This window comes from Ailuropoda melanoleuca, chromosome 13 (assembly GCF_002007445.2).
Source record: "Ailuropoda melanoleuca isolate Jingjing chromosome 13, ASM200744v2, whole genome shotgun sequence".
Classification (NCBI taxonomy): Eukaryota; Metazoa; Chordata; class Mammalia; order Carnivora; family Ursidae; genus Ailuropoda; species Ailuropoda melanoleuca.
The window spans coordinates 88,715,476-88,739,342 of record NC_048230.1 but is presented as its reverse complement, the minus strand read 5'-3'; the positions used below and the strand labels follow the sequence as shown (position 1 = coordinate 88,739,342).

The window sequence follows — 23,867 nt, the reverse complement described above, 5'->3', positions numbered from 1 at the left end:
GACCAAACCCTGAAGACTCAAGCTTTATCTCTGCCATTTCTTCCTAACAGTGGAGAAGTGTGATTTTTCTGAAAATCGGAAAACTCCAGCCTTGACATCTGGGCTGTAAATACATAGTCCAAATCTGCAGGTAACAGCAGAGAATCACTTGCTTTTGCATCTTGTTGCCATCTGAGAGAAATACAGAGCTGTGGCAGCCTGGGTGTCCAGCTGGCTCAGCTCTGTGATTCATGGGCCACACGTGATGCAGAGGATGGCTTTGCCCAAAGACCCCCTTGGGTGAGCATTACTTGCACCCCAAGGAAGCAAAACTCTTTACTTCCTCACACATCATTAGCAACAATAACATTAAAAAAAAATCCTGGGCATAGTCAGATAAATCCAGCTGAAGACAAGTTATTTCACATGGAGTCCAGGAGGCATCTGTGCTGAGAACAGAGAAGAAGCCAGTGTGGGCAATTGACTGTTGGGAGTGGACATGCTGAGTCTGTGCTCTGGGGAGATCTCAGCCTTTGCCTTCCGCCTCATCACTTCATCTTTCTGGGAATGGTCATGTCTTTCTGGAATTCGTGAAACAGAGAGTTGCATGTATTTATGCCATCCCCAAGCCATGCCTTTTGAAATAGTAACTTTCAAAGCCGTCCTAAATTACCCTAAAGGCAGGAGAGCAGAGGGTGCACGTGATCAACGTGGGTTTCCATGTCTCAGGACAAAGCTCGCTGCAACAAGTGTTTGAGAAGTCTGTGTGAACAGTAAAGTCTTCTAGATTTGGGGATGATAATACCTTTCCCACAGGTAGTAACTGAGAATGAGAACATAGAATCCATGCATGTCCTTAAGTCTACCAACCAGAAGTTCAATAGAGGGGGCCTGTCTTCAGTTCCAACATGGTGGGTCCAAATGTTCTACTGCTTGGGCAGGTCTTGACCCTTCCAATTATCAGTGGCCCCTGGAACGAGGGGACTGTGGTTGTAAACCCAAGATCTTCACTGTCAGGGACTGCTGTTGGCTGAAGTAGCCACTGGTTCCTTGTAGAAAGTCTTGTATTAAACATCATTGTCAACTTACTTGTACAGATATTGACAATTAAATAACCTACAGGTAAATACTTTGTAAACAGGGGAGTAAACCCGTCAGTGGATCTATTTCTGTTTTGTAGGTCCGAAAACTATGACTTGAAGAGACTGATATTTCCGAGGTCATTAGAACTAGCCAGAAGGGAGGGAACCAAGATTAGGAGTCAGATGTCCTAACTCCCATTTCAGTGTCTTTCTGATTCACCACCCTTCTTCTGGTTGACTCGACTTGTCAAGCTGTGGGGTTTGGATGTGTCCCCACAGTTGACACGGAGCCACAAGGGTGTTCTTTGCAGAGCTATCACTTGGAAGCTCCAAGGACTGACTGGGGACGGAGGGGAGGGTGGGTGGCAGCGATGCTTCTCATAGTCATACTGACCCGCGACAGGCTGTCAGTTTGGGCCAAAGACATAAGAAGCCTCAACTAAAATGGGCTATGAAGGGACACACTGGGGACATTTTTACAAGATGAAAATCTACAATGAAGCCAAATCGGTATGGTGGAATTGGGGGAAAGGTCAAGTTAATATCATCCACAGGTTTCATGGCTAGGAGAGAAATGAAGATTGAAATACAGAATGAGAGTCCAATCTTGGGGAAGTCACAGTAAGTTTAGAGACACATTGAATTTGGGACAGGAAGATGTCCAATAGAGAGGGGCTTCTTGGTGACTGGACCTCAGGGAGGTGCCACTGCTGAGAATACAGTGTGGAGGTTTTCCACCACAAAGGTGGTAATGGCCATGGGTGCTGTCCTGGGAGAGCATATGGAGAGGGGGAAGTAAGGCCCAAACCCGGGGTCACTGACTCTGAAGAAGTTCCAGAGGAGCCATGAGAAAGTGAGAGGGAATGGTCAGGGGGTCACAGGAAAACAGCAGAGGACTCTCATGGAACCAGAGTCAACACTTCTGTTCTGAGCACCAAACTGTCATGCTGGGGTTCTGGGTCATCAAAGCAGCTGGAAGAAAGAGAAGCCACCTCTATGCATAGACATCTGTTCGTTCATTTGTCACCAGAGACCTTGAACTTGCTCCATGCAGAGTGGCTACACATAATCCCGAGTGGTGAGAAGGATGAGTTAAGAGTCAAATGGCAAGGGGACTCAGGTGAGGGGTGCATCACACACTTACCACGATAAGCGCCACCACTGACAGTGTGTAGTAAATCGAATCCCTCAGCAGGCACCAGGAGGAAAGAGCCACAACCTGAAGGAAAAGGGCAGAAAACAGTAAGAAACAGGATATTCGACAGTGCACAGAGAGTGAAAGCATGGCTCTTGGTGGCTCTGGCCAGTGATAAACCAGGAACACAACTTAGTATGTCTGTCTCCTGTGCTGGTCCCAGTCAGTCTGCCCATCGATATGAATTTATTAAAGGTCTTTGGGTGTATTAGTTTGGATCTTCTGAAAGGCAGACTCCAAGATGGGATTAAACCTGCAACAGTTTTGTGAGGGGAAGACACTCATGCGAGAAAACAGGGAGGGAGCCAGGGGGAAGGTAGGAGTGCCACCCAACCACGTCTTGGGTCTGACCCCTGTGAAGGAGGGAGGGAAGGTCAGATGGACGTGTCCCAAGCTGCTGGGTAGCACGAAGAAGTTTCAGCAAAGCCGAATCAAAGACCTGTGTCTCCCAGGAACCCACCAACCTTAGCATTCCTCACGCCAAGGGGATGGAGGAGGCACCTATCCTGTGTCCTTGTCAAGGCTGTCATGTTTGCTGCAGCCTGGGCAAGCCCAGTCTGAAGCCCCCTTCCCCTCACCTCTATTACATGCCTGTCCTTGTGGGCACCTGACTCTTGATTTCATTAGAATTTTTAAAACATTGATTTGCATATTTATCTGGAAAAAAATGTTATTTTTAGCAGCTGGGCAATGTCCCTTTAAGGATATGATGGCTCCGCTGTGATGAGGCCAGGAGACACACCGCTGGAGGCTACAACAGCCCTGGCCTGCTGTGTCCAGACTTCCTGCAGGAGAAGGAGGCCCCTGGGTGAGACGAAGGAGGGCAATGGAGCTGGGCTGGGCCACGGGGAGGAGAGGCTGCCAGGAACAGGGGAGCTGCAGACGCCAGGTTAAGATCCCTGTTCTGGAGGAAAAGTCATTTCTCCTTGATAAGCCCTTCCAAACCTCCTTTTGAGGGATACCTGCTGTTTTCTCTTTGCTTAGTGGAGTGGGTCCATTTTGGCAGGGTCTCACCAAGAAGGGTGGAGAGTCGGCAGAGTGGTGTTTGAAGTGCTTCCTGGCTGTCACTCACAACTTCCTTCCACCTCCCAGGAGAAGTGTCAACCTCCCCCCTGGCCACAGGACCTGTCTAGCTGCCTTTGCCCTTGGCCTCATAAGTGAAGAAGGACATAGCAAATGTCAGCTGTCGGCTGGGCCAATGACAGCCACATGCTGCACCAAAGACAATAGGAAAAAGAGATTCAGGGACAAGCAACATTTGGAGTCTTTTCTCTCCCTGACAACTGTGTCAGTCTATAAAGAAAAGATCAGGCAAAGTCAAACCAGAAAAGGCTTTCTGGATTCAAATAACATGAAAGATAGGACTTAAATAGAACCATAAATGAATAATGAGGTCTCCTTCCATGAACACATTCTTCTACTTGTTATAGGGACACTTAAGGTATTTTTCTGTTGCTGATTTTGCCTTATTAGGTCTTGTATTTGCAGATCTAAGTTACGGATGATGGGGTTGTGAAGAAGAGGGTTCATGCCACAGAAATCACTTCAGAACGAATGTAAAGTGTTCTTTATCCTCTTATGCTTTCTCCTTGTACTACGTGCTCTTAGAATCCAAGGTCATCTATGGAATAGCTTACATTGTACTGGACTGTCCATTTTCCAGCAGGTCGTAAAAGGTTGTGAATATTTATTCAGTGTCTGATGATTAGAAAAATGGACTTAAAACATGTGGCAAATATCAATTCTGAATTTCCTTAAAAATCACTTGGGCTTTTAGTTAAAGATAACAGACTGGATACATACCATGACCTTTGCTCTTTCTTGTTAACCAGAACAAGATAATAGTAAAGGGATTATTTTTTTTTTACAAGGCATAACCCCCCCCCAAAGAAAATGGAATGTAAGAGCTGATCAGAGCAACAAAAAAATTTTCTAAAGATTTTATTTATTTATTTATTTGTCAGAGAGGGGGAGAGAAAGAGAGAGAGCACAAGCAGAGGGAGCGGAAGGCAGAGGGAGAAGCAGACTCCCTGCTGAGGAAGGAGCCCAATGCAGGACTCAATCCCAGGATCATGATCTGAGCCAAAGGCAGATCCCTAACCAACTGTGCCACCCAGGCGTCTCAGATGCTGGAAAGCAAAAGAACAATGGACTACTCAGCTGGCAGTGGGCAAAGCTTTAGAAGTGGGGGTGAAAGAGGGTCTGAAGAGAGGATAACTGAAAGAGTATTTGAAAATTTAATCCACAAATTATCTCCCTCACTTCAAGAGACCAGTGACTGTACCTCCCTCACCTTAACAGAAACAGGAAACCTGGCACTTGAAGACAGAAGTTCCAGAAAACAGGAGAGAGAAAATAATCAAATAAATAATTTTTTAAAAATTCCCAGAAGTTAAGGATGTGCATTTTCTAAGTAGAACGGCCTCCTGAGCGTTCAGCACAATGGACCAAAAAAAGATGTACACCGAAGCATATCATTAGGAATTTTCAGAATACTGGCACAGAGAAAAAGGTCTAGAAACCACCAGAAAGAGAGAAACGGGATTACATACAAAGGATCAAAACCAGAATGACATTTTATTTCTCAACAAAAGCACTGGAGACTAGAAGACAATGGAGTGACGCCTTTAAAATTAGAGAGGAAAATTATTTCAGCCTGAAATTCTGTGCCCAACGAAACTACACATTAAGAGTGAGAGAAGAGTAAAAATAAATGTGTAATTGTCTCAAAACCTTTACTTCCTATGTATCCTTTCTCAAAAAGCTACTGGAGGATGTGTCCCACGATCCCGATGCTGGACACCTGGAACTAACTTAACAGTGTGCATCAACTATATGTTGTTTAAAAAACACAGTTGCATCAAAAGAGACGGAAAAGGTGTTGGTGGACCAGAAGAGAGCTCTCTTTCATAATAAGTTTTTTAGAACTGGTTGCCTCTTTAAGTTCTGTGCATATATAACTTAAATACAAATTAAAAAATAAGAAAGTATAATACAAATTACCCACTTAGATTTACTGCTGCAGAAATACACCTTGCATTAAGCCTACATGCCAACTCTGGACTAGTAGTGATTATTTTATCCTCCAGAATAGCTTTCAGCCGCTGGACCATCATCAAATTTAGCTTCAGATTAAGAGCTCGCACTTGAGCGAAACCAATTTTTTTCTGTAGAAGCAATGAACCAGAAGACAAGTAAGAAAGAGTCAAACCACAGTAATTTCTTTCCACACTCTAGAGGGAATTAAAGCACGATTGATGAGCCTGCAGTGTTTCTATCGAGAGCTGTGACCATGACCTCCTATCTACCTCTTCCTTACACTTCTGTGACTGCCACTCATCACAACAGTAAATATTTACCTGACACCTTCTGCAAATCCAGGGATCTGAAAGGGTTAATTCAATCCTATAGTGACCTAATAAGGTGGGCACTGCCACCCTCGCTGGCCAGCAATCAGGCAGGAAGGGCTAGGATCTCAAGCCCCTGTCCCCTCACACCATGGCACAATGCCTCACTGCAGGCAGAGATGAAAAGCAGACACCCATTTGTGATTGCCTCCCATGGAGATCATTTTTTCTCTATGACCCTAAGCCATTAAGCAGGTGTGTTGGAGATGGTAGCCAAAGGGGGGAAAAATTGAAGGTGAGAGACAAAAAAAGCAGTAACTACAGCTCAATTTAAAGCATATGCTGCTTTATGGAGATTCAGGCCAAGTAATCCAAGCAGAAAGGAGTTACCATAAGGACCACAACAGATATGGATATGGTATGGACGTATTACAGGAGGGGGAGAGTCCATGAAATAAATAGGAAACTACTCTGTTTAGCTAGTTTAGTTAAAACAAACAAACACACACCAATACAGATCATTGTTTGGTGATTGGATGTTTCACTTTTCCACAAAATGGGGTGCATGGAGTCTAAGTGGTTCCCTTTGCTTCTCAGTGAAGGGTGTTTTATCCCTAAATGGAGGCCAGCAACCATCAGACTGATCCCGAACACATTTATTGGCAAAGAGGGACATATTAGCACCTCTGCATCAAAATGGGAGACTCTTTGTCATCTATCGGCAGGTGTTCACCCAACTCGGGGCCCGGCCCGGGGTGGGGGGTGGGGAACTTATAGGAGGACAATGCCTCCTTAGCACTTTGCAAAGTGGCTGCAAGGAAGACCAAGAAGTCACTCTGGCGAAGAGACCAGAACAGGGCTCCTGGGAGGAAACCAACAGTGAGTAATTCTGCCCTTGACCTCATTAATCAATAATGCAGATGGTGCAGATTACAGAAGGCCATTGCTGGCAAACTGCCCCATAAATTAAAGGCAGACGCTCTATTTCCCGCCTAGCTCTAGGAATCCCTCCCAACTGAAATTTCATCCTGATATTTCTTGATCATCTTTTCTATTTCTGGAGTGCATTTCACACTTTTTCTATTGAATATGCAGCTTTAGTTTCCTTTTTATGATTTCATTTAGTTTCAGAGTGGCATAATGCCAAAAGAAGAAACAAAAAACAAAAAAAACCACCCTTCTAAAACAGAGGAAAACACATTCTCCTTTATTCAAATGTTGACTGATAATCTTCTGGAATTCTGGCTCGTTCTAGGAGGTTAAAAGTAATTGTTTATGATAAAATGGTATGTTTTCTGTATATTTCTGGCTATATATTGCAAATCTATATACAGCTATTTATATATATGATAATATACACACACAGTATACATGCAGATATATAGTGTAAATATATACAATATAATGTAGTACATATGACGATTTTTCTCGATGAACAGCAGAATTTGACATTGCAGACACATTTTAAAAGGCACAAATACCCTCAACTTGTAAGCGCTTTGCCTTTTTGGAAAACTGTTGAAGCAGTCTGAACAGTATAATAGTTACATGACAAAAAACATACAACTAACATCTCAGAAATGCTGTTATTTCACACAGATTTCACGGAAAAGGGATTTGAAAAATCATAACATGAGTTTTGTTCCAAGCTTTTGAGCTGACACCATTTCTACAGCCAATTCTTATCTCAGGAAAGGCAGCCACACGATGTGGAGCAAGGATGGGGCCCTGGGGCGTTCCCCACCCAGTCTGAGCACGCTCAGTGGTGCCGAGAGTGGGTGAGGGCCTGACCCAGGTCTTCCTCCCATAGGGAAGGCTTGGTGCTGCTTTCTGTGCATTATTCAAGTACACTTTTTAAATCCTTCGATCCCGGGAAAACCCCCCCCGATATATAAAAAGCTCCTGCTTTCTGGTTTATTGTCAGGAATGGACCATAACAATCAGGCCATGTAAAAAGACCATGCTTCTGCAAAACACAGTGAATCTTTGCTTATTAATTAATCTTCGCAAATGTAAAAGCAAATTTATTGTTTAATTTAATTTAATTTTTCTAAGAAATCTCATTTCGAGATGTATGTGGGGAAAGCAAATGACAAGTAAACAAGCCACTATTGGAGATATATTTAAATAAAGATGAGGCCGCACCAGGACAGTGCAGACACACAGTAATCTCTCAAACACTCCCTCTTCATTGATTGTTCTGAACAATAACCATGGATGTGCATCATGACCCGGAGCGCCCAGGACTCTGGAGTGCCTTCTCAATCATCCAAAACATTACGTGCAGTCGTTTTCATGTTAAATCTAAGTTATTGCCTGGTAGGTCTTCAAAATGTGGTGGCTCTGACTGTGCTCACACACAGAATTCACAAGGAGTCAGCTAGCTCTGCCTTAGGGAAGGAAATCCCAGACTTGCGGCCAGAGGACTGTGGCCTGCTGTGTTCCTGGAGCCCTCTGCCCATGCTAGGACAAGGTGTAGCGTTTGCATTCAACACTGCATCTGGCAGCACTAGGTACCAGCCCCAGGGACGAGTTGGTTGAATAAAGGTAGGGTACTGAGGGTAATTTCATATCACTGGATGTGTGAGCTTGGCTCCACCCAGAAATAGAGTCCACAGCAATGATCTCAGTGCACCAAGGTTATTTGAGAGGTGGTTCTAGGAAACAGTGCTGGGGTCTGGGGGAAGCGAGGCAGGTGATGGAAGGAAGACAAGAAGCAAGTTACAGCAGGTGCAACTGGGGTACAATCCTGATTTCTGGTGGGGAGTTCTGGGAGACCAGGGAGAACACACCCAAGGGGAGAGGGAGCTGGGGTATTTATCCACCTACTCCCATCAGTCACTGGTTGAGGTCTGCACCCAGGACTGCTAATCCCTGGCACTCCCTGCCCAGGGGCAGTGACCATGGAGAGCCTTCAGAAAGAGAAATGTAGGTACTGGTATTTGAAGTCAGGCTAGCAGGAACTGAAAAGGCAAGGGCAAGGGTCCATGGGTGGAGCACCAGCAGTGTCTCCTGTATGCCAAAACGTAGATTTATACACAATAATCCAATAGTCAGAGTAAGCATTCTCTCTCACGCATGCACACACACACAGTTGTTGTTTTTTTAAATATTTTACTTACTTATTTGAGAGACAGAGAGAGAGAGAGAGAACACTAGCGGGAGGAGGGGCAGAGGCAGAGGGAGAAGCAGATTCCCAGCTGAGGGCAGAGCCCAACGTAGGGTCCAATCCCAGGACCCTGAGATCATGACATGAACTGAAGTCAGACGCTCAACCCACTGAGCCACCCAGGCGCCCCACACATACACAGTTTTGTAATCTTAAAAATACAACCCAATCCCATTTACATAAGATTTGAAAGCAGAACATACTAACTTATGCTGTTTTTTTTAAAGTTTATTTATTGATTTTTAAGTAATTTTTACTCATCACCTTAGAGATCAAGAGTCACATGTTCTCGTGACTGAGCCAACCAGGCACCCCGAACTTATGCTATTTTCAGTCTGGAATGGTGTTCCCCTTGGGCCAGGGATAAGGTCTGAAAGGGCACGAGGGGCTCCTGCAGGCCAGGACTGTTCTCTTTCTTGACCAGGGTACTGGTTACTGGATGTGCTTGGTTGTGAAAAGTCACTGAGCTGTACGGATGATATGTGCACTTTCCTGAATGCATGTGGTCCTCCAATAAAAATGCTACCCAAACAAAAGAAAAACGCAATTGCAGTGCTGGTTGTCAATTACATATTAATTTTAGTAGTAACTACTCCATCACACTTGGAGTTGGCTTATGAGTGAAGTTGCCAGATAAGATACAGGATACCTGGTTAAATATGGATTACAGGCAATTATTAAAAATATAAGTATAATATATTTATAATAAAAAATATAATATATTATATATAAGTATAATCTCAAATATCACCTGGGAAACATATTAAAATATATTTATTGCTTATCTGAAATTTAAATTTAACTGGGTGCCCTCTATTTTTATTTGCTAAATCTGATAACCCTCCTTATGAAATTTTGGGTGTTGTTAAGACAACTCTTTTGCCTTTCTTTATGTACAAAACTGGAGGTTTAGTGATTTTGAAATGTTCTTTTTTCTTTAATCTGCATTTCCACATTTATTGCAGCATTATTTACAATAGCCACAATATGGAAACAAAGTGTCCATCAGTGGATAACGTTGTAGGTATTTTCAATAAAAACAGGATCGCACTGTAAAAATGTTTACAACCTTCTTTACACTGTACAATGTACTATAAACAAAAATATGCACACAACTTTCCCTATATTCTAAGGCATTTTTTCTGTATTGTCTATTTAGCTCATGCTGGATATTGATTGCTGTTTTGTTCTTCCCCCCACCCCCATTTCTTGTTAATTGCAGTCATTGCCAAGATGTACATTACAACATTGTGTATGATGGGGAGGATTTCCACAACACCAAGACTTTTGGCTTCTCTTAGAAAAATCTGAAGACCTGGCAACCGGGGGTGTTCTCACATCACTGTAGAGCTGTCAGGGATGCCCTGTGTAGACAGGACACACATTCTTCCACTTGCCACAGTCCCCTCGACTCCACTGTCCTCAACTCCAAAGGCAAGAGTCGGATGCTATATACAACTTTCTCTCTGCTGTTTTTTTCTTAGACTGGACCACTTTACACATTTTCCTATATACCTGGGCTCTGCAGGAATATGTATTTGTGATCCCTGACCTAAAAGAATTATTTTATCTAGTGCTGACCATGCTGAACGCAGCAGCTGCCATTTCTTCACAGCCCAACATTGTGCTAGGGGAGGGAAGTCTTAAACATTTTTTTTAAAAGATTTTATTTATTTATTCGACAGAGATAGAGACAGCCAGCGAGAGAGGGAACACAAGCAGGGGGTGGGAGAGGAAGAAGCAGGCTCATAGCGGAGAAGCCTGATGTGGGGCTCGATCCCATAACGCCAGGATCACGCCCTGAGCCGAAGGCAGACGCTTAACCGCTGTGCCACCCAGGCGCCCCGGTCTTAAACATTTTATGCGATGCGCGCCTTCATACTTAATGGACTCTTGTCCAGAACTGTGTAGTAAAAGATATAAAATAAATAACAAAGAATGACAAAGAAACCGATTTACTGAAATCTGGTTATCAAAACATGGAGAAATGGAGACATTAGTAGTATATGTGCTTCTTTATTAACAAGAGCCAGGAAGTTTCCTTACTGTAAGAAGAGTTAGTCATTTCAGGTAGTGATGAGTAAGGAGAGCAGTCCCAGGTAATCTCCAATAGCTGTAATGTAGCATGAAAATTCTTGTATTTCTGCTGGAGACAAAGTCACGAGTAGCTACTGCTGGTTTGGTGCCTCATGAATAATGAAATGAAATGTTAAACCTACGTGGTCAATAAAAATAAAGATGTAATTTTTTTTTTCTCACTCAAGTTCACAGACTCCTCTAATCTAGTTTTTGGAAAAGGAAGTGTTGAGGTTCTCTACTCTTTCTCGGTTCCTGGCTTTTCATCATTTACTTAATTGCCCCTCTGCCAGAAAGGTGGTGGGAGGTGAGGTGGCTCTCAGTCCCTTCTGGGTTTGCTGATAAGCACTCGGATGGAGGGGCTTGAAACTAATGGCAAAAGCACCGTTTGGGGCTCTCTGACGATTTCAATTATGTGTGCTTTCTGCTTCATCCATTATCATGGAGAGAAACTTGGCTCTATTTATATCGTTTTCCAGGAAGAACTGAAGTGGCCCAGAAACATTCATTCTCCTACCTCAGCCCGGGAAATGCAGAATAGGTGTCAGTCCCCTGGCTGAAGAGATGCTCTCGCCACAGCCTGGTGCCTGCCTCCTGCTATTTACCCCACGTGTGGTCCGGGACGGCTTGTTAGAAATGCAACTGTCAGGCCCCAATCTAGATAAGCTGAATCAGACTCTGCATCTTAACAAGAGCCCCAGGTGACCATGTGCACGTTACAGTGTGAGAAGTACTGGCCCAGAGGACAGAGAATTTCCGAGTCCGGGTCACACCTGTGGAACTGAAATGTAAAGAGCAGGAGGCTGGTGGGGTAGTTCTTGGCCTTCACCCTGGGCAGTGGGGCTGGACACAGGGCTGGATCTTTGCACCAAACAGCAACTGGATGTGTTTGAGCTGAAGCTGAAAATTAGAAGCACCCTAATGTTTCTATATATGGTGTTTCCTACTTTGTCCATTTCTAGCACCAAGCCTGCTGAAGATGCTGGGGGATCATCCCTCGTCCAGTCCTTTTGGAGAACCATGGCGGGGATATTCTAGCTCCCTTGTACACTCTCCTACTCTGCTGAAAAGACGGTAGAAAGAATCCAAATCAGAGTGGTGCTGAATTTATTTTTAAAGTTATACCATTCGGGGGTAGTAGACAAATATACATAGGAGGCAAGTACTTTCTCATTTCATCAATTATGAAACCTAGAAGGACAATCTCAAGCTTGAGGGATCATCTCAGTGTCCTGATCTGTGACACTTCATCATAGGTAGTAGGGTCCCCCAAAATGCTGTGGGGCTTCTCTGCATTTGAAGTGATGGCGAGAAAGGAAATTAATAAATATCGTGTGAGTTCAGAAATCAGACAGCTAAGACCACAGATTTTAGTTAGGCTTCTGGAAGTAAGACCCTGGCTACAATCACACACATTATTACATAAGTGTTTGGTGTCTATAATATCGCCACATGCAGAAGCTGGTGTTGCTCTTGCTGACGGAATGCTGGTAGTGGAATCATGGGGGACAGACACACCATTTCCCTCTAGTCTCTGAACATTAAAATGCTCAAGACAAAGAGGACGGAAAAACAGGAGAGCCAGCTTATTTCAGCCCACAGACTTGAGTATGGATTTAGAAGTGTCCCTTTCATCCCTGGCAGGATCCATGTTTCCCTGGCTTCATCAAGTTATTGAGGAGAGGCAACGTGGATCATGTACTTTCAAAATTAAGATTTATCCCCACTGTTTGACAAAGAATAGGACTTCTGCAATATCTGGAGTTAATCTGACTTATAATGGAGTATGTGTTCAGAGGAAATGTGGGAGGCCACCACCCGTGGGGGCTGTAGGTTGCAAGGGAAGCACCTGTCCCCTACTTGTGAGTGGATGCAGTGCGGTGATATTTTCATACTAAAAAAATACTGGTTGCCAGGTCTGTGTGGCTCATCCAGCTCCAGCTGATCTGTCAGGAAATCTATTTTAAGCAATTTCTGTGACTCAGGGTAGGGACAGCAGGTGACATTCATGAATCGATTCTGCAGCCAGGGCAAATTGAACACAAGAACATTTCTTTAATGAGTGCTTGGAAGATATTTTCTCCCCACATTAAAGAAACCGAGAATTAAAACATGTAACATCAATAACACATCCTGGCTTCATCTGCGTTACGCAATAAAGCAGAGAGCTGAGGGAGTGGAGTGGCGGGGGAGGGGGGCAGTCACCAGCCGGCCAACCAAAACCTCTTCCCAAGAGAAGGGCCATATGCACCCCAATGTTCATAGCAGCATTGTCCACAATAGCTAAATCATGGAAGGAACCAAGATGCCCTTCAACAGATGACTGGATTAAGAAGTTGTGGTCCATATATACAATGGAATATCACTCAGCTATCAGAAGGAACAAATTCTCAACATTTGCTGCAACATGGACGGCACTGGAGGAGATAATGCTAAGTGAAATAAGTCAAGCAGAGAAAGACAATTATCATATGATTTCTCTCATCTATGGAACATACGAACTAGGAAGATCGGTAGGGGAAGAAAGGGATAAAGAAAGGGGGGGGTAAATCAGAAGGGGGAATGAAGCATGAGAGACTATGGACTCTGAGAAACAAACTGAGGGCTTCAGAGGGGAAGGGGGTGGAGGAATAGGATAGGCTGGTGATGGGTAGTAAGGAGGGCACGTATTGCATGGTGCCCTGGGTGTTATACACAACTAATGAAGCATGGAACTTTACATCAGAAACCAGGGATGTACTGTATGGTGACTAACATAATATAATAAAAAAAAATAAAAAAAAACCTCTTCCCAAAAGAGCTGAAGAATAGTTCTTAGCCAAAAACATAGCAAGAGATTGTCTAAGTAGTTAGGTTAATTTTCGCACTTTGCAGATGACCGTGTCAGTGGACAGCAGTTAGTACCTTTGCTGTTCACGGATTCGGAAATGTCATCAAAGTGCAGTGTGGGAAGTACACAGTAGGGAGACGTGTTCACACTGGTGGAGGAAGCCGAGGCAAGGGGTGGCCTCCAGGTGTCTGCCAGGACTGGAGATGGGCCCCTGCCCCTCCATCTGCACCCTCTACCCTGGCTCTCATTCTCCCCACTTTCCAGAGAGTTTCTCCCCAGCTTCACCCTTACGGTGCTGTGTGATCAGGGGTGTAGCCTATGCTCTTCACATATCAGTCCTCTACCTGGAATGATAATATTTACCCACACCGGACCCTCAGCAATGTGCATGGATCCTTTCAACAATGTCTGAGAAAATCCTCTAATTTGGAGGTATAAGGGATCTTGGGCATGTGTGCATTTGAGACAAAGAGCTCTTGCAAGTTGTGGCTTTATCTGGAGCACCCTATTCATTTCCAGGCAAGAAAAGGCCTCTCTGAACAATTTGGAACCTTCAGGAACCACTATGGCCTGTTTCCCAAGAGGCTTTGGTCGGCAGTGGAGCTACTCCTTATAAGAGCCAATGTCTTAAAATGGGTTCTTCTGTACCAAACACTCTGCCAAGCACCTTATATGCTTTTTTCCTTCCAATTTTTCAATACTCCCATTTTACAGATGGATCAATTAAGGCTTAGTGAGGTTACACAATTACCCACGGCTCACAGTTTGGAAGTGATTGAACCAGGTGTGAGTAACCACAGAGCCCACATGGTCAGCCCCTTACAAGTGACTACTCAACTTACCTGGTCATAAGTATGACCTGGGTCTGTTTGACAAATACAGATTTCTGGGCTCACCCCAGACCTTCTGAATCAGACTCAGGGAGGCCTGGTTTTCATCCTTGGCTCCTCATTGGAACCATCTGGAAGCCTTATTAAAAACTCATACTTGGGGGCGCCTGGGTGGCACAGCGGTTAAGCGTCTGCCTTCGGCTCAGGGCGTGATCCCGGCGTTATGGGATCGAGCCCCACGTCAGGCTCCTCCGCTATGAGCCTGCTTCTTCCTCTCCCACTCTGCCTGCTTGTGTTCCCTCTCTCGCTGGCTGTCTCTATCTCTGTCAAATAAATAAATAAAATCTTTAAAAAAAAAAAAAAACTCATACTTGGGTCCCACCCTCAGAGATGGTGAGTTAGCTGAGCTTGAGTGTGGTTTGGCCACCGGAATTTTTCATTCTCAGGTGATTCTACCCCGAGCAGCAGGGGTTGACACCCCTGTCCCCTCCTGCTCTGACCTGTTAGTCTGACAAATGTCCAGATAATGAGAAATGAGAAACTACCCAGCACTTTCCAGTCCCACACAACATGGACGAAAACCCCATCCTCTGTGTATGAGGTTTTGAGAAATGACAATGAATTTTATATATTCCTTATGAATATTTCATAGCCTACACACTAGGAGTGTTTGCCATCCATCACTCTGCTTATAAAGTAATTTGTTTTAATATCTCTTTCGGATTTATAATAAAAATTCACTTTGTGAGTCATGTCAGTGTAAAACAGAAAGTGTAGAATTGCTGGATTTTGCCCTATATCTGGAAAGACACAAAGGCTAGGGGCTGGAGTCATTGGCAGGCTGGTTCGCTTGCATGACCGGTGGCTCCTGTTGGCCATGGACTGGGATCTCAGTGGGGACTACTGACTGACGTACACATGGTCTCTCCATGTGGCCAAGGCTTCCTCACAGGATAGCCTCAGGGCAGTCAGATACTTAGGTGGGGGCTCAGGGCTCTGAATGCAAGTGTCCCAAGAGAATAAGCAGAAGCTCCATAGCATTTTAGGAACTGGCCTCAGGGATCACACAGCTTCATTTTATCGTCAGAAGACTGATAAAGTCTAATCATTGTCTGGAGCTTTTAAATTGGATAGAAGCATTGGCAGGAAAATTTTAATATATTTCCCTTTGAATGAAACAAACACTTAAAGTGATAAAATGTTTAAATCAAATTTCCAAAGAGTGCATTTGGTTGCATAAATCACACACATTTATACAAATTATCTCTTATCTTGGGAGACAGAAGAAACATAAATTTGAGTTTTCATAAATGTCTTCCTACCCCTTTCTGATTTTAAAATAAAAGTCCACTGAAATTTTAAGTTTTGGGTAACACAAACTTTAAAACACAAAATTGATGATTATGGTTAAAAAAAATCAAGCGGTTGGGGCGCCTGGGTGGCACAGCAGTTAAGCGTCTGCCTTCGGCTCAGGGCGTGATCCCGGCGTTATGGGATCGACCCACATCAGGCTCCTCTGCTGTGAGCCTGCTTCTTCCTCTCCCACTCCCCCTGCTTGTGTTCCCTCTCTCGCTGGCTGTCTCTATCTCTGTTGAATAAAGAAATTTAAAAAAAAATCTTAAAAAAAAAAAAAGAATTGGGCTCTTGGTTTCAGCTCAGGTCATGATCTAAGGAACATGAGATCGAGCCCTACAGTGAGCTCAGAAAGATGTTTGCTTGGGATTCCCTCTCTCTCCCTGTGCACCCCCCCCAAACTAAATAAATCTTAAAAAAAAAAAAAGGAAAGGAGAGGAAACAATAATCCCACAGGAATTACGACAGCATAGAGCAGAACGGTGAAGAGCAAGGACCCTGTGCCAGTATTCCCTGAGTTTGAACCCCAACTCCAGCAGTTAATAGTTATACAGCCTGGGGCAAGCTCTTACTTCAAGTCTCTGCTTCCATTCCTCATCTTCAAAATGGAGATGATAATAGCAAGCCCCCTCCCCCCGCAGTCAAGGGTTATTGCCCAGATTAAATGTGCTGATACATGTACCAGGTTTAGAACTCCGCCTGGCACAATATTAAAGTCTATATAATAGGTGACAGCTACTGCTGTTGCATCTCTCCTACCTGCCCTTCCCCCTCTCCTGATAATTGAGTTAATTCTTCTGGAGTTATGTTAATGACTTTATATTCCTATTAAGGAAATTAAATACCACGTATTACAAAAACTAAGTAGTGCTTACAGGGTCTTATTAATGAAAAATAACCATCCCTGCCTCATCCCTCCCACCTTCCAGCAGTATACAATTTTAATCATTTTCCTTTTTGGTTCTTTTAGTTCTTATTTCTATAACGCCAAATAAAGGGATCATAGTAATTCTTTCTAGATTTATCCACTTTAGACATCATCATTTGAAAAATGAAGATTTAGCTCATGTTATTTCCTACATCTTCTTACACTCCTAATGTTTAAAAGTTATATTATTATTATTATTAGGGCTAATAAATCTTTGAAGTTTTCCTCCTCTATCTCACATTCCATTAGCCTTTGGAAATATGTCTTGATTCCATACGAGGTAGGAGGAGTGCTCATTCAGTGCTCTCGAGCCACCTTCTTATCCCACCTTCTACTTTATTTATCTATTTTTAAAAATTTTTATTTATTTATTTATTTTATAATAATTTTTTAATCATATTATGTTAGTCACCATACCCACCTTCTACTTTAAACGTCTTTCAGGTATAACTTGATTTTTTACATTGTTGACATGAAATTATTTACATTCTATCACCATCTTTGAATTGTCCACATTTTATCTGAAGGTTGAGTGTAAATGCAGAAAACAATAAATAGCAATTATGCTAGAACAACTAGAAGTGAATATTGCTCACTGTAGAGCCAAATAGCAGGCTAAAATGTATATCTTTTCACGTTCGATATCACCACCCACTTGCTATTCAAAAGATAATGTTCTTATGTCAAGATAAAATAGTTTATCATCTTAAACATCATCCTTTTTTCCCACTGCATTATGCTTTTTTTTTTTTTAAAGATTTTATTTATTTATTCGACAGAGACAGAGACAGCCAGCGAGAGAGGGAACACAAGCAGGGGGAGTGGGAGAGGAAGAAGCAGGCTCACAGCAGAAGGAGCCTGATGTGGGGCTCGATCCCATAACACCGGGATCACGCCCTGAGCCAAAGGCAGATGCTTAACCGCTGTGCCATTCAGGCGCCCCATTATCTTGGTTAGATTTTTAAAAATTTGCCCAATATTAATCAAATATTTATTATCATGTGCTATTTGATCGAGTCTTCATGGGATGCACAGACTTAATAAGGAACATTAGAAATATAATCAGACAATGATTTCAATGTGACACATTCCCTAATTTGTAGCTTTTTAAATATTGTATAAATTTTATATTGTATAAATCAAATTATATTGTATTTATTTATACTGTATAAATAAATAAATTATATATTGTATAAATTATGTACCAGATGTTCTTTCAAACATTTATAGAAATTCACTTACTCTTTGTTATAAATTTCTGGCTTAGGCCGTATTGTAACCATCCCCATCTTACAGTTGAGAATGAAAGCTTAATGAAGTTAATTAATTGTCAAGGCCACATATAGTAACTGGGAGGACTGGATTTCAAAGAAATGTTGCTTTGGGTTGCATGCCCTTCATCACTCCTTCATGTCACCTCCTGTCAGATGGAAGCTGGAAGAAATATGTGCCAGAACCCAACCTATGGTTTTACATAGAGAAGGGAATGTAAGATTCCAGTTTTCACATTGTTCCCCAACCCAACAGGTTTAAAGATTCTCCCTCATAATTAGGCACAGGGGATATAAGCCCCACCTCGGACAACTATATAGTACACTTTCGCAAACCACGTTCTCTGCCATTCTATCCAGAACATCACAGTTTGATGATTGTGGAAGGACTCTTGTACATGATATAGCCCTGATTCCTCATTTACCAGATTAAAAACCAGAATGTTAAGTGTATCTGGAAATAGCTCAGAACATAGAGCCAACCATAATGAATCTTCAAAAAGAGAATAAGAAAGAGGGAGAGAATGGGAAAGGGACAACGAGAAGGAGAGGGATAGAGCTGTCAAAGAGATAGTCTCATGTGTACTGACTGGATAAACTCAGTAAGAGCTGGCTCTCATCCTCCTCACCCATGTGCTCCTACAAAATTAAGAGTACCCAAAGATGTTTCAGGTGTGGTACTGGCCCACTTGTTAACCATAATTGCCATGTAACTTGTGCCCTGTTTCTCCTTTTTCCAGTTTCCACATCTGTTTTCTGCAAATCCTTTTAGAAAAAAAGTTTACTGCCACTATGTCCCTAAAAAAAGTTAGTGTGCATGCCATAGTTTCTGCCTTTAGATTTACCAAAAACACTGAGTGTCAGCATAGTGTTGGGTTTCATTCAGAGGTAGGGAGAAGGGTCTTCTTGATTCTGCAACATACTTTGTCTCCTGGGACAATTAGCTCTGCACATGCCCAGAATTTTCATATATTTAAGGGTTGCTTCCATTAGATTCTACTTCTCAATTCCCTTTCTCCATTGAGAACCAAAACCAGCTCAAGGTGTCCGGCAGGTATCCAGCTCTTTCTTTCAATTAAATTCCTCTTTTCCTGCCCCTGTCATTGAACAAAGTCTTCCAAGCACATGAAGAGATAAATTCCTTTGGGGTCAAAGCAAGAATGGGGTGGAAGTACAGAGAATTTATATTAATGGGAAAGAGAGAGAGAGAGAGAGAGAGAGAGAGAGAGAGAGAGAAGACAGTACAAAATGGCTTTCTTTAAGAGTACAGAAATCATACCAAATAGAGAAGAGATAAATGAGGAATTTCACTGATGTCCAGGTAGACATTCATGGACCTACATGAAAGTAAGTGTGACATAATACTATGATTCTCATCTTTTCAAGTTATTCCAACTTCTCATTTCTTCACCAAAACTCCATGGCGTAGGCATAAGAAGTTGATATTATCTCCCATATACAGATGATGAATTTGGATCCATTTGCTAGTCATATCATTTATGGTGCCTTAGTAAATACACAGCAGATCTCGTATTAAACAGTGCCCAATTTTTCTGAATACTGAACAGGAATGGCAGAGGTTAATATTCTCTGTTGCACAGTGTCTACCGGCAAATTGCAATGCTCACTATCTAAAGCACTGAAACTCAGGCAGAACGTTTGCTGATAATTTATAAGAACTCTCTCTTAAAAGGCTCAGGACAGAATGTTAGTCAGGAAATAAGTACGAGAACCTATTTTAGTCTTCAGGAATGAAATGAGGAATTTAGAGGGCTTTTGAGTTTTCTGAATTTTCACAGTGGATCAGCAAAAAGTTATTTGTTCCAGGCATCCTGGTCGCTTATGCATTACTCCAATATGTAATGTTCCATGGCTCTCTGTTCAAGAGCTTTCAGCCTTACTTTCTCATCTCCAATGTGGTCCTTTGTGGGTAAAGAGCACAAGAATATAATGAGAGCCAAAAAGGCCAGTTGGCTTCAGGGCTGTGTCAATATAACCTCAAATTCTAATTTGGAGAAGACTGCATGGAGCAGGATGTTATTTCATTTATTGATTGGTTTTTAAACAAAATTTGAAAGCTTAATTTATAGGCAATTAAATGCATACATTTTAAATGTATAGCTCAGTGAGTTACAAACAGATTCATAAGTCCATGTAACCTAACTACCACCCCAGTCAAGATGTAGTGCATTTCTATCATCCATAAAAGTGTCCCCATTTTCTACCCGTCATTCACACCATCTATCCCCACCTGGTCAACTACTCATCTGATTTCTATTGCCATAAATTAGTTTTCAGTGTTCTAGAGCCTCATGTAAGTGGAATCATGCAGTATGTTCACCTTTGCATCTGTTTCTTGAGCTCATCTATGTTGCTGTGTGTATTGATAATTTGCTCCTTTTTATTGTTGAGCAGTACCCCTTTTGTTCACCCATTGACCTGTTGATGGATATCTGGGACGTTACTGATTCTGAGGTACTGTGGTTAAAGCTGCTCTCACCCTTTTGGCACAAGTCTCTTGATGGACACTGGATAAATGTTCTAGATCCACATATTGTAAGCCCTTTATTTCTTCCTTAGAGGAAGTATATTGCCCTGGCAGAGTTCCTGGTGCCAGCTTGGTGATGGGGATTCATAAGTGAACAACTTGTTTTCTCAGTTTTTCTATGAATGATAAAACTCTGGATCCCAGGAATTATAGGGAATGAGTGAACCATTTCAAAACTGGTCTGTGAAAATCAAAGCCAGGATACCACATTGAAAAAGTTGACTCAGGTATGCCTTGGTCATAAACATTTCAAAGAGATAAGCAGTTTCCCTTTATTTTAATTTTTTATAGTAATTTTTTATTATGTTATGTTAGTCACCATACAGTATATCCTTAGTTTTTGATGTAGTGTTCCATGATTCATTATTTGCATATAACATGCGGTGCACCATGCAATATGTGCCCTCCTTAATACCCATCACCGGCCTGTCCCATTCCCTCCCCGCCGAAGCCCTTAGTTTGTTTCCCAGAGTCCATAGTCTCTCGTGGTTCAAGCAGCTTCCCTTTAAATAGCATGTAAGTACCACTGCCATGGAGCAAAAGCCTGAAAATGCATCCTTTTTCAGTGGCAATACTGTCTTAGTATTTAGGAATGGCCATGCATATAAAAATAAGTAGGGAACCCAAAAGGAAATGGAAGACACAGGAAGCTTTTTAAAAGAATTTATAAACATGTGAACTATTTTATAACAGATAAAGAAAGGAGTGGGAGGGAGTGTTGGCCAACTTCCTTTAAAAACAATAGCAGCAACAACATTTTATGGAATATTTATGAGTGCCAGGCACCATCCTAACAGCTTTTCTCTACATGCCTTAATTCATTTGTCATATAACTCACTGAGATGGATGTTTCTTATAGGCTGATTTGTGACCCCCACAAAATTTATAGGTTGCATTCTTAACTCCTGGAATCTCAGAATGCAACTGTATTTGGAGAGAGGGGTCTTGCAAGTGGTAATTACGTTAAAAAATGAGGTCACAAGGGTGGGCTCCAATGCACTATGCCTGGTGTCTCTACAAAATAGGAAATTCAGACACAAACAGAGGGAAGACATGTGAGGACACAGGGAGAAGGTGGCCATCTACAAGCCAAAGAGAGAGTCCTCAGAGGGAGCCAATCCTGCCAATGCCTTATCTCAGACATACAACCTCCAGAGGTGTGAGGAAATAAATTTCTGTTGCTTAAGACTCCCGCCCACCCCCCCCACCCCGCTGTGGTACTTTGTTAGGACAACCCCAGCTGACTAATGCCCTGCTACATAATGTCTCCATTTAACAGCCATGGAAAATCAAGGATCATCATAACTTGCTAGCAAGCTTTGTATGCCCAGTAATGGAGCCAGCTGACTCAAAAGCCCATGCTTGTAAGCATTATATATATATAAAAAACTATTTTTTTTTCTCAAGTGATAAAAATAAAATTGAAGGCAGGTCCCTATCTTGCAGGAACTTACAACTCACTGTGAAGACAAACTTCTGCAATGGGAGGCAGTCTACATGGCCCAGCTGTCAAGTCTGAACAGCCCAAGGAGTTGCAAGACCAGGCTGAACATTTTTAAAAAGGCTAGTCTAGGACTGTATGCCCAAATCTGATTAACCCACAGCACAACTGCTCTTCACCCCTTGAGCTGGACTCAGGGACAACATAAAGGGGCAGTTTAATAGTTTCCTGAAAAGAACAAAGAAACAAACAAGACTGCCTGGTATGGTTGGCTGAATCATGGTCCCCCAAAGATGTCCACATCTTGATCTCTGGACCCTGGGGATATGTTAATTACATGATAAGAGGGACTTTGCAGATGTGATTAATTTATGGATCTTGAGATGGGAAGGTTATCCTGAATTCCTGGGCCCAACATAATCACAATGGTCTTTATAAGAGGGAGGAAGGAGGGTCAGAGAGAGTAGAGGATGTGGTGATGGGAGAAAGAGTTTGGAGTGATGTAAGGAAGGGGCCCAAGCCCAGGAATTCAGGTGACCTCTAGAAGCTGAAAAAGGCAAGAGGAATCAGATTCTCCTCTGAAGCTTCCAGAAGGAACACAACACTATGGCCACTCTAACTTTAGATTTCTCACCCTCAGAACTATAAGAAAATCAGTTTTTGTTGTTTTAAGTCATTACATTTGTAAGAGTGGTAATAGGAAATGAACACACCTGTGTCCACGTGCCAGGTGCTGCTGACCTCCACCAATCCCATGGTTGGCGGGTGCTTGAATAAGAGTAGAGTTCAGATTGTTTTCCTGAGATAAAAAATGTCTGGCTTTCCTTAGGCCAACTAGGGCCCCAGAGCCCTACACCTGAGGCTGTGCGTGGGGGGTAGGGTGTCTTTAATGAATCTGCCACGGCCTCCAACTCTTTCTACAAACTAATGCAGGCCCATGTGTTTCATCCCATTTTACAGAGAACAGTGGACAGACTCACCACAGCCAAGAGTGGCAGGGTCAAGTCCAGATCCCCATTTGCCAGAGCCTGAAGCCCACATAGTTGCTTTTTTTTTTTTTTAACTTTTTTATTGTGGTAAAATATACACAACATAAGAATTATCTTAACTATTTTTAAGTGTACGCTTCAGTGGCACTGAGTACATTCACTCTATTGTGGAAGTACAACAAACTCTGCTCTGAACCCATTAACTATAAATCCCCATTCCTTCCACACAGTCTTTGGCAACCATCATCCTACTTCTTGTCTCTATGAAACTGACTACTCTGGGTACCTCATAAGTGGGATCCTACGGGAGTTGTCATTTTGTGTCTGGCTTTTTTCACTCAGAACAATGTCTGCAAGGTATTCGTCCATGTCTGAAGCCCACACTTTTAACCTTGGCATCATTTCCAGCTACCCACAGAGAAGCTTTGACATAGCTCAGGGTGGAGGCTGTGTGGATTGACTCAGCACCCACAGCCCAAATTTACAGAACCTGGGACTCATCTCATTCCTGGTCATAAAGAATAGTGTAACAATTCTGAGACTAAAAGTGTGGTCCAACAGTCCCTGCACTGCCCACAGAAAGGTTTACTAATTACAAGAGAATGAAAGATAACTGTAAAATCCTTCAAGCTCATAATTTCCACCTACCCTCCTTCTATACAAACACAGATGTCACACAGAATGACGTTCTCGCTATTGATTTCCTTTGCTCTTCCTGATGGTCTGAAACACGACAGAGGGAGAAGCAAGAAGTGTGAGTATTCTACGGACTTAAAAAAATAATAAAAAGGAAGAGTTGGTCTATTTTGATTTTATGTTGCTCATTCCA

General features: G+C 42.6%; 1 protein-coding gene across 4 annotated transcripts in view; it reads right to left on the bottom strand.

Annotated features, from left to right (window-relative positions):
• The window catches only part of SLC24A3 (solute carrier family 24 member 3), a 488,971-nt gene that overhangs the window by 67,655 nt on the left and 397,449 nt on the right, over window positions 1-23,867 (bottom strand). For all 4 annotated transcript variants that reach the window (XM_034641621.1, XM_011225465.2, XM_034641622.1 and 1 more), the window contains exon 7: window positions 2,206-2,280. In XM_034641621.1, coding sequence (XP_034497512.1) covers window positions 2,206-2,280 — 75 coding nt within the window. The remainder of the gene's footprint in view (window positions 1-2,205; window positions 2,281-23,867) is intronic.